Source organism: Lates calcarifer, linkage group LG5 (genome assembly GCF_001640805.2).
Source record: "Lates calcarifer isolate ASB-BC8 linkage group LG5, TLL_Latcal_v3, whole genome shotgun sequence".
NCBI lineage: Eukaryota > Metazoa > Chordata > Actinopteri > Centropomidae > Lates > Lates calcarifer.
Window position 1 is genome coordinate 23978660 of NC_066837.1, and position 16323 is coordinate 23994982.

The 16323-nt window shown below is 42.1% G+C and overlaps 2 protein-coding genes and 1 long non-coding RNA gene across 4 annotated transcripts; 1 reads left to right on the forward strand and 2 right to left on the reverse strand.

Moving 5' to 3' along the window:
- Window positions 1-376: 376 nt before the first annotated feature.
- On the reverse strand, window positions 377-2094 carry LOC108875584 (uncharacterized). Its single transcript, XR_007813287.1, has 3 exons — window positions 1724-2094; window positions 1506-1590; window positions 377-1239 (listed from the first exon to the last, which is right to left on the reverse strand). It is a non-coding gene; the product is annotated as an uncharacterized LOC108875584 (long non-coding RNA).
- A 468-nt stretch (window positions 2095-2562) lies between these two features.
- Window positions 2563-7025, forward strand: prdx2 (peroxiredoxin 2). The gene is made up of 6 exons (XM_018664723.2): window positions 2563-2707; window positions 3712-3835; window positions 4058-4211; window positions 5361-5483; window positions 5660-5790; window positions 6627-7025. The coding sequence occupies exons 2-6, from the start codon at window positions 3733-3735 to the stop codon at window positions 6707-6709; spliced, it is 594 nt and encodes a 197-aa protein (XP_018520239.1). The 5' UTR covers window positions 2563-2707; window positions 3712-3732; the 3' UTR covers window positions 6710-7025.
- A 1205-nt stretch (window positions 7026-8230) lies between these two features.
- LOC108875663 (transcription factor JunB) lies at window positions 8231-10221 on the reverse strand. Of its 2 annotated transcripts, XM_018664722.2 has the most exons (2): window positions 9752-10220; window positions 8231-9487 (listed from the first exon to the last, which is right to left on the reverse strand). In XM_018664722.2, exon 2 carries the CDS (start codon window positions 9447-9449, stop codon window positions 8556-8558), a length of 894 nt encoding a protein of 297 aa, XP_018520238.1. In that variant the 5' UTR covers window positions 9450-9487; window positions 9752-10220; the 3' UTR covers window positions 8231-8555. The 2 variants fall into 2 exon arrangements, with proteins under 2 accessions (XP_018520238.1, XP_018520237.1); XM_018664721.2 differs by having other exon boundaries at window positions 8231-10221.
- Window positions 10222-16323: the final 6102 nt, after the last annotated feature.

Consider the following 16323-nt stretch of genomic DNA (forward strand, 5'->3'; position numbering starts at 1 on the left):
AGGCTGAATCTTTTCTTGGTGCTTTTTGATTTTAGTGACTGTAGGAGTTGGAGGTATTATTATGCCAGCAGACATTTGTGAAATTAACTTGGTGTGTCAGTGCCTGGCAGGGGCTCTGTGTACGTCATGAGGCTGTAATTTTAACAGGACAAGAGGAAAAATAAAAGTAGTATTTTGATCAAAAGTAAATAAATGTCACTGAGGTCGTGAGCTGCAAGGAATAAGAACTAGACCGGAGTACACTGCCACCAAGTGGACTGTCCTAAAAACATGCCACTTATCTGTGAAAGAAAGAGAGAAAGTCAAGAACTGTATTTTAAAAGCTGGCAGACAGAAGAGAAGTTGTTGTAGAAACGAATGAATGGAAAAAACAGAGTTTTAGAAGAGGATGTTATACATTTATTATTGAACCAGCTTTTGAAATCCAAAAGATGGGGTAAGGGATTAAAAAAATCATTGCACTACTTAATAAAGTATTACTAGTAATAACTCTCATACAAAATGTACAAATGTTTGTTAAAAATTTCATTTTCATAACAGGCCTTCAAATGATTTTGGTTACAGATATAATACATGATGAAACTACTATGACACCATTTTAATGATAGAGTTTCATAAAGTTTAAAGGAAAAATATTCAAACAACCCAACAAAACATAAATGGAAAACATTAGCAAAATGACTCAATAAGCACTAATCATACTGGCTGCACCATTTTCTGAAAAGACATAAATAGTGGGACTGAGGTAATTGCTAGTGTACCAAGCAACAGAAAACTGTCCAACACAAAAACAATCCTAAGACACGAAATGGATGCATACAGTCATGAATATGACCTTTGACTCCAAAGGGCAAAAAAATCAAACAAACAAACAAAAAAAAAACAATGACATGACATTTCACACATACACACCTGGAGGACAAAGCAATATACTTAATTTCCCTGAGGGAGTCATCCCAAGGGATCAATAAAGTCTAGTCTAAGTCTAAGTCTATTGGTGCCATTTAACACATTGTCTTGTACAGAAATTTTAAAATCAAACTAGCCCAAACCTACCACCTCTTCACATAACAAAACCCTCACCACACATATATTTTACAGGCAGAGAAGCACTCACAGTGTTTGTTCAGACTGATGGTTGTTGGGGTTGAACCTGTATGATGGAAGCTGTTCTATATCTGCCTTCGTTAGACCACGGGGCTTGGCCTCTCCTAGACGCTCTGCGAGGTTCAAAAGGGCCTGAGGGTTTCAAACAGAAAATCAAAGTTTAGAGGCCAAAGGGGAGAACTGTCGTTATTAAAAGCAGTCAGAAAAAAGTATTATCGCTGGTCAAGGTCAAGTGTTTAAAGAGTACAGGGAAATGGCTCTTTTAATGAAGTTGTGTTGGAAGTCAGTGGGAATGACTGGAATTCATGGTACACATATGTAAGTGTGGCTCTCCCTTTCAAAAAACATGCTGTGATAAATTATTCTTAGCTGAACACTAAGGCAGCAGTTTGTCCCACCTCATAGTTCTCCACCTCTCCATCATCCACATCCAGCTCTAGACTGATAGTGGGGGCCACATTTGGGGGCACAGGAAGCATGGACCTGTGGTGGGTGGTTGGAGACAAGGAACATAAGTTTAGTAGACTGTATGTTACCTCCTTGGAGTATACTCCAATATTTAGCATATTCACCTGTACAGTTCCAACATAAACCTGGGGACATGAAAAACACTTACAGGAAGTAAGGCAAGAAGCTGGGGTGGTAGGGTGACGGGGGAACAGCCTGCTGAGAGCGGTAACGCCGGCTTGTGAATCAGCGAGGCATAAAGTGAGGATAGGGCTGTGAGAGGTGGAGACAGAGAGAAGAAAATCAATTCATTACTGGAGTAGCATGCAGGGTGGAGGAAGGCTGGTGGTGATGGTGGTGGGCGTAGCTGAAGCCTCCACCCACTGAAAGCTGCTCTCCCAGAAGCTCAACCTCATTTTCAATTGTCTGTAACGGCTGGGAAGAAACACACTACATTACTGATGATGACAAATACACAACAGGTGTTATAGTGGGACAAGAACTGAGCCAAAGATGTCTGCTCTTGTTTTATTTTGTAGGACATTTTTCACAATCAGGACAGAAGATTTTCACATTTAGATCTATGTCTGCTGATTTAGCCTTTGTATGTGGTGTGCAATTTATTGCTGCAGTGACAAATGACTATGATGGAAGTTATTGCATATGCTATGTCACATTGATCCATAGTATCTTGACCAATATGTCCATTAATGCCTTCATAAGCAACAAAAAATAAAACATAAAACTTTGAGAAGCGAAATATAAATATAAAAACTATGCATTGAATTACTTCAAACGTGTGCTTAATGACATTACTTTAGTAGTTAGTTGAGTGTACTTAGTTTCATTCACCACTGTCACATGTATGGAGTTCAGTGTTCCAAGGTTTGTGCTTGTATAAGTCAAGCTTATATAAGTTATTTTACGCAATTTACGTCTCATAACACTCATTTGGTTCACCTAACCACCGAGTGGCACAGATATACAATCTAATCCCAGCTTTTACTTTGAAAAAAGTTATTTTCACTTCCGGAGGCCACAGCCGGTCCTGCCTTCTTCTTGTACGCAGCCGTCCCTCCTTTGAGTCCTCTGTTCTCCTGCCAGCAGCAGACCTCCGCTCTGCCAACTTCTTCACGGCTTCACGTAAAGACAGGTGAGTCAGAAATGTGCGTCTGTCTCACGTTTCACTCTCAAAACTTCTCCGAATATCTGCATAGCTCGGCCTGGAGCAGTAACCTTTTTGGCTAGAACAAAGAGGAGCTAAGGAAACCGGTTTGGTAGGTTAAGCTAACGTTAAGCTAGCTATGCAGAGCGGGCCAGTTGCTCCCCTCCTTCTTTAAGTGTTTGGGCCCGTTTCTGGCTCTTTCTTTGTCCCTGTGCTGCAGCTTGCAGGAGAGACTGGTCATTGCCCCCCTCCCCCCCTTCAACCTTTGCTACTGCCACTCCGTTTGACAAAGAGCTTTTGGATGAGAAGTCCGAACTTTGACCAAGCAAGCAATCCCTGCTGCGTACAGCTCTGCAAACCATGCCAGAGGACAAAGGAGTGTTAGCTTTTGTCTGCTTTTGATTTATGACGATGGCAGATAAATAAGGATATTTCATTGTACAGTTTGTGTACCACTGAATTGCAGCACTTTCAAAAAATGAACCATTCATGTCTTCAGTGAAGACCACTTGAATTTAGACTGTCTGAATATGAAACTGAATGATCTCATGTGTTTCTAGTGACATGTCTATATAATTACAGGGTTAAACTGCAGTCAGGCAGCCTTGGTGTATAGTAATTTGAACGTCACCCATATTATAACATGTATACAACCAATAAGTATGCTCTGATTATATTGGTCTGCATTATCATGGTTACGTAAGCTTCTTAATAGGCTATTGTTTCCTGCTGGCTGAACATGACTTGCATGTGACTTTAAAGCTTTTGAACCATGCACCAGAGACCTGCAAACCTGGGTGTCTGTTTCAGCCTCTGCCTCTTGGGCTTTTTTGTCTAAATGTCATATTTGTTGTTTGGCTCAAATAACCAGAGGATTTTACTGCTATCAGAGCTCCAGGTTGTGCCTGAGGCTCCACCCAGCTGTACTTATCTACAATAGTCTATAAGCATCAGGAGTTTCCTGGTAACTGTATGTGCTGTCTCACCCTCAGTCATTTTCCAACACCACTACCATGTCCTCTGGAAACGCTAAGATCGGCAAGCCTGCCCCAGACTTCAAAGCCACAGCTGTAGTGAATGGACAGTTTAAGGACATCCAGCTCTCAGACTACAAAGGTAAGACAGGGTTATTTTGACAGAATGCGTAAAGTCACACTAGTGGGGTCCTTTATTCTGAGGAGTTTAATCTCCTCAATCTAACCTTGTATTTACAGTAAATATAGACACATTGTTTTTGGTTAATGTAGAGTACCAACACATTTCTTTATTTTTAAGGCATATAATATGTGGGCTAACCAGACATTATACTTTCTTCATTTTTCCTCTTGTGCTCCTCAGGGAAGTATGTGGTCTTCTTCTTCTACCCCCTGGACTTCACATTTGTGTGCCCCACTGAGATTGTGGCTTTCAGCGACAGGGCAGAGGAGTTCCGCAGTCTCGGCTGTGAAGTTATCGGCTGCTCCATAGACTCTCACTTCAGTCACTTGGCATGGTGAGAATTCCTACTAACTGGAAGGAAGTCATGACTTGAGTTGAATTGTAATTTGTGTCATTGTTTGCTGTGGGAACGTGACCATTTCAGTGGTCTTGAGCCAACACTGTGTGAATTAACGTTCAAATGTGTCAGCAAGTGCCGTAAGCAAAGTAAAAGTTGTTGCACTCAAACTGTTCCTAAATACCTGTACCTTAAATATTACTGTTTTTAAAAAAGGAAACTTTCCAAATCCTGTCACTACAGATCCACAACAACATCTCTCTGCAAATATCGTACGAAATAGTGACACAATGAAAAAGCAGTTGCATAGTAAGAGAACACACAAGGAATCCAGTAAATGCAAGTTGTGGTTTGAGCTGAAGAGCTCTGAGTTACTCAGCTCTCAGATATATCTAATGTAGAATAGTAAGTAAGAAGCAAAACATTGGATCAGGACTGGTTGGATATCATCAGATTATTAAATAACTCAGATCAGGACGCCTCTAGTTGGAAGTTTCACATGAAACCGTTAATGGCGAGGATTTTTGGTAGATCTGAAGCAGCACCCACCCCAGTTTATCACTTTATCTCCTGTCACTCAGCTTCTCTGTATTGTCTTGATAAACTTTGAGGCAACGGTCTTTGAATCAAACTGCAGTTTCTGCAAGGAATAAAAAGATATGGGGAATTTGGGGTCATGAATTGCATACCTATTTTGCAGATTTTGTGGAAATTTTGTCCACCTTTTGTCTTATTGACTTGTAACTGCAGGTTTTAAAGAACCATCTCTACTCATTGGTTGCATCAGTTATAAAAGTTATATTTCAGCTTTCTGAAAGGTGCTTTGATTTTACAGCAAGAGTTCAGTTCTTTGGATCATCTCTACCCAATAGACAAATTCCTCTCTTGGAAATCTTGGAAACAGTTGCAGTACTGTGGTCTGTGTGGGCAACATTACCTTAGTTTTATAACCACAGTGATCCATAAAATACCTCTATATGCACAGAGTGTAGATGTGAGATATTTATTTTTAACGTACTTGAAGTACAGTAACTACTTCAACTTAGAATAAGCTGAGTAACACTCTCAAGGCTGTTGCTTTATGTTGCACTTACAACACTAGGAGGATTTTGGATTTGCTCATTATTTTATTCTTTTTTCCTACAGGATCAACACACCAAGGAAGCAGGGAGGTCTGGGTAACATGAACATTCCCCTTGTGGCAGACCTCACCAAGACAATCTCCAGAGACTATGGTGTGCTGAAGGAAGACGATGGCATCGCATACAGGTCAGACCGACTGCTGTGCCATTTAAATAGAGGGTTTTGCTGCTAAGGCCCAGTAATTATTGTCTAGAGGAAGCATGGTAGTATGTATTTTCTTTCTGCTATAACTATAGTGACTAAGAAGGTACTGAAAGTGTACGATGTGGTGCAATATTATAGCTTCACTTTGTGGTTCTCAGGGGTCTGTTTGTGATTGACGACAAGGGCATCTTGAGGCAGATCACCATCAATGACTTGCCTGTGGGTCGCTCTGTGGACGAGACTCTACGCCTGGTCCAGGCCTTCCAGCACACTGACAAATACGGAGAGGGTGAGTAAAATTCCTCTACATTGTATACTCCCAGTTTAATGTTCAGGCATCAGATAATGTAACTGTATCAAACACTACATGAAAAAACGCAGTGCTTAGTTTGTTTGTCTTTTAAAGCTGTCCTCTACAGGAATTTCAATCATTAATTTGTAACTAAATGCAATGATTAATAGAAAAACTTCAACTGCTCCTAGTTTAAAATGTTTTCATTTGATATTATTTGTAATTTATATAGTGCACATTTCATGTCTGGGGCAGCACGGTGGTGCAGTGGTGATTTGCTCACAGCAAGAAGGTTCCAGGTTCGAGCCCCGGTTCAGGCCCGGGGCTTTTCTGTGTGGAGTTTGCATGTTCTCCCAGTGCCTGTGTGGGTTCTGTCCGGGGATCTCCGGCTTCCTCCCACAGTCTAAAGACATGCAGCTTAGGTTAATTGGTGACTCTAAAATTGCCCGTAGGTGTGAATGTAAGTGTGAATGGTTGTGTGTCTATATGTATTGGATCTGTGATGGACTGGCGATCTGTACAGGGTGTACCCCACCTCTCGCCCAATGACAGCTGGGATAGACTCCACCCCAACCCCCACCCCCCCACCACCCTTAACAGATAAGCAGTATAGATAATGGATGGATGGATGGACATTTCATGTCTATCATCTAAATATTTGAGGAAAAAATTAAGTTATGCTACCTGTAGCTGTAATGTGACTTGGAGGGTTCAGTTATTATTGGTTTACCCTCCTGGGTATTCACTTGTGTACTTTCCCCTCAGGGTCTACAGACTTCATTGTTTGCCATTGATACCTCATGGTACACTTTGTCCTTCCTCTCTCTCCACAGTGTGCCCTGCTGGCTGGAAACCTGGGAGCGACACCATCGTCCCTGATGTAGAGAAGAGCAAAGAGTTCTTCTCCAAGCAGTAAAATGTGAAGGTCTTCTAACTGACTTCCTAACCGTAGCACTTGCCTTCAGATGAGAGGTGTCCCTGTGAAGCAGTATTTCATGGCATCCAGTCTAATCTATTAAACCCAACAAAATTTCAGAACTTGTTAGAGAAAGATTGCTGCAACTCTTTATCTTTGTACGTCCAGTGTGCAATTTGTGGGGCGACCTCATAGTCTCAAGCACTGAAAGTATAGTTGTTTTGTTCCTTTTTCAGAAAAAAAGTATTGATATTTTTCCTTGCTGTCATTAATAATTGATGTGACCATCTTTATTAAAGCAGTGGAAAAATTGTGACTAAGTGTATTTTATCTGACAAATGTAGCAGGACTCTTTAGTTATAATATGAACATTATTCCACTTGTAACCTCTAGGTGGTGCCATAAATCTTCTTGAATCTTTTCTTGGTGCTTTTTGATTTTAGTGACTGTAGGAGTTGGAGGTATTATTATGCCAGCAGACATTTGTGAAATTAACTTGGTGTGTCAGTGCCTGGCAGGGGCTCTGTGTACGTCATGAGGCTGTGAAGTCTTGGTTAATATTGGAGTTATTGTGGTGGTTGACTCAGCATAACAACCTGGTGTTGCCAAATGGCACTGAAGCTCATTGGGAAAGATTGGATTCTTGGAAATGATTTAACATAGATCTTCGTGACTGTCCCCACTACAGACACCTATCACTGTGTTAGTATAACAATGATCAATATTTATTCTTCTGTATTTAAGATCCTTTCCAATGTAATGATATACCTTTTTTCCCATTTACTGAGAAAGTAACATTGGATGACACCAGACACTATCTCTTATTTACATTAGTAGAAATATAGTGGGACAAGTCTATATAGCTACTGTTCACAAACAGCAACTGATTTATGTCTAATTTTATCCAATTTATTTGGCAGTTTCTGTTAATATGTGAGTCCTTCGTGAAATTTGTGACCTCTACTATTCCACAGCTGTAATGTCTGCCAGTGTTTGTTGGCACCAGTTCTTGTAATTTCAAACCAGCTCTTAACCATCAGACAGAAAGTCTGCATGTTTATCTGGAACTTTTCGCAACCATTTTTCCTGAACGAGTGTTCTCACGGCTTGTTTTGGGAAATTGAAAGCAGAATGGGGAAACTCCCTTAACTCGAATAAACCACTCATTGACAAACCTCTTCATTTACACACACACATTGTGGTGTGAAAGGGGCGTGAAGGGGAGAGCGCAGCATTTCTGACTGGCAATGTAGGAGGGAGTTCCCGGAAACCTTTTCGTGATGTGACGTTTGTCAGCTAAATTGACCATATATGGGGCGACGTATGTACGTCAATAGGGAAACAATCCTACGCTGGGACGTCTCCAACGTCAAGCGACTGATACGGCTGTAAACTTAGCTGCTGACCAGAAAGATCACTGACAACAGTGTGGTTGTGTTAACGAGAATTACTGTGATAAATAATACCGAAGAAGTGGCGGTTATAAATACACACAACCTCAATAAGAAACAAGACCAGATATTTCATAGTTTCATAATTTCATTTACTTAAATATACTGTACAAGTAAAAAAGACAGGCTCAGCCTGATAAACAAATAACTTACACAAGAAGCATCACAAATGCAATAAAAGAAAATGTAAACAGGCAAAGCCAAGACGACACTTTTAAAAAACGTGTTCAAAAATGCCCTAAGTGTTTTAGTCTTGTATGATTTCAGTGTAGGCTGTTTTCCCTACAGCCAAAGAAACCAGAATGGTCCAGTTCTTTCATACTGTGTATGAAGACATTGTTCATCGTGTTGTCAGTGCAGTCCTCGTCCAGTGTTTTTAAAAGTGCATTGTTTCTTCAATAAGACTTCACTTTGGGCGCTAACATGAGCTGGCAGCCACTGCTCACATGTGTCATGACTTTCTGTTTGAGTTGGGCCACCTGCTCCCGCAGTAGAGAAGCCGTGTTTGACAGTCCGGCGTTGTCTGTTTTCAACACTTTCACCTTGTCCTCCAGGCGAGCGATGCGCTCCAGCTTGCGCCTCCGACACTTTGAGGCTGCGAGCCGGTTCCTCAGCCGCTTGCGCTCCGCTTTGATCCGCTCCTGGTTCTCCAGGTCGATGGGGGACATCGGCGGAGAGCCGTTGTCGCTGCTCTGCATGTCGGGGACCGTCTGGGGCTCCTCTTTCAAGCCGCCGAAGCGCTGCGAGTGGATGGCCGCGCCGGCCAGGGAGTGCTGGAAATGGTGAGAGCCGTGCGCAACGGCCTGAGGATGCTGGTGGTACTGGTGGTGGGGCAGGTAGCTGATAGTGGTGGATGGGTAGCTGGCTGTGGAGGACAGGCTGGGGTTGGTGGCGCAGCTGCTCAGGGTGGTGTACTCGAGCGGTTCCGGCTGCATGGAGGAGCCGAACACGGAGGCTGGAGCCGAGCAGGCGACGCCACCGGTGCCGATGGACACGTTCGGAGGAGCCATCTGGTTCATCTTGTGCAGGTCGTCCAGCGCTTTAACAAAACCGTCGGCGAAGCCCTCCTGCTCCTCTGTGATCCCGCGGTTGTAGAGGTACTGGGCAGGTGTCGGCGTTGTAGTGATGACCCCGTTGCTGTTCTGGATAATCAGTCGCTCCAGTTCAGGAGAGGCGAGCTTCAGTGAGCCCACGTCCGCCGTCCCCGCAGAATAGAAATCACTGTCGGCGCGCAGGTGCTGTGACTTGAAGTTTGAGTTCCGATATGAATCGGAGAAGTTCAAGTTCATATTCTGCTTAAGCAGCTTGTAGTCTGGCAGGGCTGCGCCTGGATGGCCATAAGCAGAGAGAAACGAGTCGTCATAAAAAGGCTGTTCCATTATTGTGGACATATTTCAAATCAGACAGTCAAATACAAGAGTGCGCTGCAAATATGCTGCTTGGACACCGAGGCTTCAGTGTCCCAACTGATTCAATCTCCAGCACAAAGTCCCGCTGTATTATTATACTGAAGATCAAAGTTATCAAAAACAGAGCAAAACTTCCAAAATAGTGGAACTGTAGGCTACTGTACCAAGTCGTCGATTTGTACCTTTAGCTGGATTCAAAGCGGAGTCCAGTGACTAATTCAGATGTTTTCAATCCGCTCGTGTGTAGGAGAGTCTTTTCTCTCTTGCTCTGAATCAGAGCTCCGCTTCTGTTTCCTCTTAAATGACAGGCGGCCGGGGCGCACCGCTGTATTTATATGTTCTGGTCCACGAGCGCACCATCCGACGCTGATTGGTCGTTTCTGTTCCCCGCCTCCGGGATGTCAGATTGTCTTGATGACGTTGTTGCCAGGAACAAGACTGTAAACAAGACGAGGCCTATTCGGCGTGGGGGAAACTCAACCCAGGTAAACACACAAACCGCCTCAAGTCCACATCGACACTTGTTATAGTTTAAGAACAAGTCAATGTAAATGTTCCCCACAGCTCACAGCCGTTTAAAACACAAGGAGCCTACTCCAGTCTAACTGGGACACCTACAACACTCCCCCAACCACTTTGCCTGTTTGTCTCAACTACAGTCCCATCGGTTAGGTATACTCTGCTGCTGAGTCATGCGATCCAAACTGATATCGACCAGTCCATATTTGGGTATCCTGGAGCACCGGTTCCTCCCTGACAGGAGCGGGAAGCCAATCCCATCCTGGCGCGCTTCCAGCTCCCTGGGATGTGGGAGGCGGAGGAGGAGCACTGCTGCCCTCCTTCACCCCGCAGGCAGGGAGAGGAGGTAGGTGGCGTTAACTTTTGGGCGTGATGTCTTCAAAAAATGTATGAAACATTGTCTAATGGGTGTCTGGAAAGGGAGGGCATAGGCTATGCTCAGGGCATCAGACAGAACAATGTATTCATGTAATGAAAACACATATTTAAAGATGACAATCACACAGGCCTAATACTGATGGAGGGAGGTAACGCGAGTGAACAGGGAGAGTGATGTGTTGCTCACTAAAAACTGCTGTAGTGCTTTTAATTAATCCTGTAGAAATTATGTAGCTGTGCCATTAAAATTCAAAAAGATGTTATAGCTCATGTGTGAGTTGAACCGTACTGTTAGTCAGTTGATGTTCAGGTTTATTATTTGTGCTGACCATGATCCATTCCTATAGAAACTGTGGGAGCGTAAACAAATGATGGAGACTCTAAGGTATTTGAGAGTACAGACATGTCCCCTGAACACCTGTTTGATAGAAAGACGTCTTTGTCTTCTCTGTATGGTAATGACCTCTGAATCATTTCCCAGAGGGCCATGCACCCATGCACGCTGGCATCTCCTAATCTGACTTTCCAGCCTCTTGCTTATAGGCTACCTATCCTCAGGTTCACGTGTGTGTGTGTCTGTTTGTATTAGTTTTTCTTCCATTCACCTTGTCCATTAATTGTTGATTTGATAATTTGATAATTTGAAAATTAAAAACGTTTGTTTTTAATATTTAAAATAAAAAATATATAATAATTTTAATTTAAAGGCACACAATCCCTGGCCCAGTTATTGTCTGTATTTTGACGCTCCAGTGATTTAGTATTGCACTCAATTAGCTTAGCACACTCACAAAAGACAGATTAGAAGAGCAGTGTTCAAAATCAAATGCTATCAACTTCTATCAACCCCCCACCTTCAGCTTGAAACACAGATTTGCTGTAAACATTTTTCAGCTAATACTGAAATAACCTTGATGACATCTGGGTTATTTTCTCAGCCTTGACAAATCTTCCCCCAGAGCCACAAATGACATTATACAACTGTTTTTACAGGCTGAGTAGTTCGTCTCATAACAAGAAAAGTGCATTTCATTTGTAAAAATGATGGAGTTCTCCTTTAATGTGTACTTTACTATGGGTACCTGGTTGTGGTAGGTGGTCATGCAGAGTTCAGCAGTTTTGTTTGATGCTAACTTTCAACCATGGGTTAATCTCTTCTCCCTAAATTGTGAGTGGGGGTTTCCCTCATGTAGTGAGACCAGGTTGACCTTCCAACCGCTGCCAACCTTTGTACCAACCACACACCTTACATGAAATAATAAATCAGATGTACGAGTAGGCTACATTAGGACTCACCAGAGCTGCCATATTTTTTTCTGTAACATTTTAGGCATTAAGCAAGTTATTTCAAACATCTGATGCAATGCCAGTCGTGTCTTGTGCACTTCCTCAGTTTGTGGGAGTCAGAGGTTGCAAAGGTTTTGGCCAGCTGACACGCAGTGGTCAGTTTGGGCTGAACTCCTCCCACTCGAAACAGTGGTCTGATGTGCCAGTGAGGAGAAACATCAGGGGGAAACAGAGAAACAGAAGTTATTTCAGAGAAACAGAGTCAAGTATCACTCAGTGGTCAGTTCCAGTTTCAGAGTGACCTCATCCACTTACTAAAGGTTACTAGAGATATCACAAAACTGTGACCTCTTACCACACCTACTTTGATACTGATTAAATGTTCACTTCTGATTAGGCTATAAATAATAAACAGTTCTTAGGAATATGTCACTATATTTACATATTGTCATTTATTTATTTATTTATTTTTGTCTGATTATGTGACTAAGAATCTTTGCCTTATCATTGTTAAATTTGCATGTGCTATAAAGTGTGATGGCATATATACATGTGACTTTTCTGTTTTGAGACCCTTAATAGACTCTGAGGCTCTGAACAATTTCTTGCTCACGTGCACATGATTACATGTGGTTTTTCACAGAAGCACAGTTCAAACACCTCATACATGCAAGTTTGTCACTTTTTTTTTTTTTTGAGCGCTGGTGTCATTAAGGCTGACAGATAGAGTGACAGGGAGGAAAAGCAACAGCAGAGCTATGAAGAAAAAAACACAAAGGCAACAGAGGTGCGTATGATGCACTCAGCTTCAGTGGTGCAGATGGCCCCTGTGGTTGAGCCATATAAAGACTCTTTTTCTGTTCTTCATTGGCTATTAGCACATCATTGGGATACCTGATGACTGCTGGCTGTGCATGGGAGAGTGAACTGTGGGAAGTAGATGCCCACAATAGCACACATGAGAGGAATTAATTGAATTTGACGCATTGTACTGTACAAATGTGTCATTTATAGGAAAGTCTATAATGTTAACCACATACCTGTACTTGTATAGTTATGAATCATGTTTCTAAAATGTGTTTTTTGTACTGAGAATTCAACTATCTGGAAGCTGCCATGACTGGTGACAGAGCTGATTTAACCACAGTGTGAAGTGAACTGTAAAATCACAAAATGCAGTTAATCAAATGAGTGATTTGGATTCACAACCCTTATTTGGGTTGACTTTATTCACTACAAGAATTGCAATGCTTTAAATTCATTTTGCTTGCATAAATATTCACTCAGAAAAACAATCTTGTCGTTGTCCTCTCTGAGCATTCTCTGTAATTACTTCACTGACTTCAAATACAAAACTTCTGAAGAAGGAGAAGGATGAAACTGAAGAATGCCCGAAAGCTGTTGATGTTCATTTGGCCTTCATCACAACTTTAACTCCCTCCTTTCCTTCTCGCCTCCCACCACAACCTCTGCAGCTTATTCAGGCACTAAAACACTGGCTGGCTTTATCAAATGAACCAGAAGTAACGATTCTCCTGCATCTTTGGCAAGGTCTTGCACGCTGCAAGCTTAATGACCTGGAAGCGGCCCGTAGGTGTGGTGAGTCAGGTAGGGGTGTTCGTCAGGGCAAAAGAGCTGGCTGTCCCCGCGAGGAGAGGACAGCTCACTCCCTCACGCAGCATATTAGATTGGAGGACTTTTAGTCAGGCCTTAAAGAGTGTGTGGGTCATTTAAATTAATGCAGCCATTGTCAATTTCTCTTTCACCCCCTCCTCCTCTCTCTGAACTGAGCCCCCTCTCTGCACCAAAAGTCTTTCTCTTTTATCTTCTCCCCCCTTCATCGTTATTTGGCTGCCCGTGGGAAATTGAACCGCCTTGTGCATGTAATCGCTTTAATGAAGGCATGTTTAATCAGCATATTCTTCGTCTGTAGCTCCCAGATAGTGCCAAGGAGCCTTGTAGCGATGAGAGACCTTTAGCACAAGACAAGATGATTGCTGGGGCCAAATGAGTGTGGCAGGAAAAGACAGTCGGACCCAGCTGTCCCCTCGGGCAGACGTAACGCATATGGAGCTGTCCTTCCCACTTCCCCTCCATCTACATGGATGCTTAAACTCCTTGTCACTCTGCCAGTCTGTAAAAAAAAGGCAAACAGCAGGAAGTGAGGGGGGTTTAATTAGGTCTAATCTGATTTCACATGCCCATTTGGTTTATTAATTGAGCTGGCTCATTGTTGCCTTTTTTGTTGGGCAAGACAAAAATATGAACTTAATTATGAATCATGGGTAAAACTGTGAGAATAGTGGTGTTAACCATGAGGTTATGAATTTTTTGATTATTTATTATTTTAGTCAACACTGTTGCAGATTGTGGTGCCCTTTGTCTTATTCTGATCAAATTAGAGTCTATAGCTATGCTAGCGGCTCTGTGAGGCTGTACTGAGGCACAGTGGTGCTTTGAGATAAATGATAACGCTAGCATGGCATCATCACCATAATGACCATGCTAAAATGCTGATGTCAAGCAGGTGTAATGTTTACTATGTTAACCATCTTTGTTTAGTGTTTAGTTTTACAGGTATTACATAATGAACAAAGATTGGGCTGCAGCTTATGTTTATAGTCATTATCAATTCTATCTATTATATCTATTGATTTTGTTTCCATGAAATAGTTGCAGATCATTCTCAGAAGTGTTGGAAGAACTGAACATTTGGCCCTGATGGTTGTGCTAGATGAAAAGTCAAGGGAGGACCAAAGTTACTGCAGTTTATCCTGAGGGGGGACATGAATGTGTGGACTGAATTTCACAGCTTTTCATTCAGTAGTAAACTGACAGAGCAACATAGCCATCCCTAAATTCCACCAGTATCGGTTTCATTGCATCTGTTGAATATGTGTATGTATATGTGTATTTATACTGCAGTCATTTAAGAAAACTGCTATCTGCTATCTAAAAGAGAAGAATCTTACTTTTTCTGAATCTTATGGGTGAAGTGCCTGAAGTGGATATGAGCTGCAAAAAACAACTGGACCCATACAGGTCACAGGCTGGTGTCAGATGAGCATAATAGTAAAGTGACAGAGTTGAGTAAGAAGCCAAACATGCCCTTTTCATCATACATTTGCTGTGAAACTATGAGGGTTGATATACTGTAAGTGACTAAAAGGTTGCTCCTAGTTCTGTGACATAGTTCAAACTGGTGCATAGGCTCACATTGGTATGAATACAATGAAATACTTATATAAAACTATGTGTATTTTGTTATGTCTGTATTTGTTTTAAACCTCAGTAAGCCACTCACAGATGATAACTGGAATCAGATTCGCTCTTAACTGGTGGATCATGGAGGAGAGGTGGGATGTGTTGCAGATGTTTGATTCCTCTGTCTGACGCTAGCTAAAAGTTCCTCTTTGCGCAAATAGGAGAAGTGAGTGTGAGGTGGCAGGAGGCCAGGGTGTGGAGGATTTGGGTACACCGCATTTTCATTTCCTCAATAAGTTGCGGTAGTGGGCCAGCTGCGGTGCTGGTGTGGCAACAGCAGCCTTGAAAAGGTTCAGGTCAGGAAGCATGCTAACGGGCACAGCAGATATCCAGATCTTATAGATCTGTAGCTGTAGATATGAGGTTTAAATCGTAGCGCTGCGTTAACATCAAGTTGCAATATCAAGTTGCAGAATGTTACTTGGTTGAGAGCAGTGATTCCCTGTCCCAGTGAATCACTGTTGGTTGCACATGGTGACAAGAAGTCTCTTATGCTAAGCTAAGCTAACCAATCGCTGTCTCTAGCTTCATATTTACTGTATATATATGGGAGTGGGATCAAGCGCTCAACAAATGTTATGTTATATTATGTTCCATAATGTTGAAGTATTCCTTTAAGGTATGTCATTGCATATCTACCATTGCTCACTTCAGATCTGATGGATGGCTATAAAATTACCTCTGTGAAATCTGACCTCGCGTAAATATCTCTCCCTCCTTCTTGGCTTTACTGCAATATTCCTGTACTAAACTCATCACTCCTGTGATAATAAAGATGTCGCCAAAATATGCATTGACCTGTGAGAAAGAGAGCTCATTCACATGAGGGCAGATTGTAACATTAATCACAGTAGCTGGTAAATGACTTGTCTTATTTACTCTCATGTAAAATGAGAAGCTGTGGTATTGGTTTGATGTTAGAGCCTCACTTCAGCCTACACAATTTCCCAGCAGGAAATTTAAATGAGAGATGGTAGCTATGTTTATCTTTCACTGCAGAGACGGTGTCGCTACTGGTAGATGATGTTACTGATATAGATTTTGAAAAATGGTCATATGAGCATATCTGGTTACTGTAGTAGAGGTTTGAAACCCAAACAACACACCCAGGAAAACTAATTTCCAAGAACCATCCAGTCTCGCTGTAATTTATCTCTGACATCTCCCTCTCTGTGTTCACATGTATTTATATAAATATCAATAATCTTCTCATGTGCCTTGTCTGCCACATTAGTTTGCGTGCTTTGTCTGTTTAAATCTTTGTCTTTGTTTTTTCTTGTCTGCATGTGTGTTAACAGCATTCCTG

What these genes read in the sequence shown, in the direction of transcription:
- prdx2 (XM_018664723.2), top strand. Translation starts at nt 3,733, where the DNA reads ATGTCCTCTGGAAACGCTAAGATCGGCAAGCCTGCCCCAGACTTCAAA. An exon ending in CACTTCAGTCACTTGGCATG is followed by an intron (nt 4,212 to 5,360) that starts GTGAGAATTCCT and finishes TTTTTCCTACAG; the next exon opens with GATCAACACACCAAGGAAGC. An exon ending in CACTGACAAATACGGAGAGG is followed by an intron (nt 5,791 to 6,626) that starts GTGAGTAAAATT and finishes CTCTCTCCACAG; the next exon opens with TGTGCCCTGCTGGCTGGAAA.
- LOC108875663 (XM_018664721.2), bottom strand. Translation starts at nt 9,551, where the DNA reads ATGTCCACAATAATGGAACAGCCTTTTTATGACGACTCGTTTCTCTCT.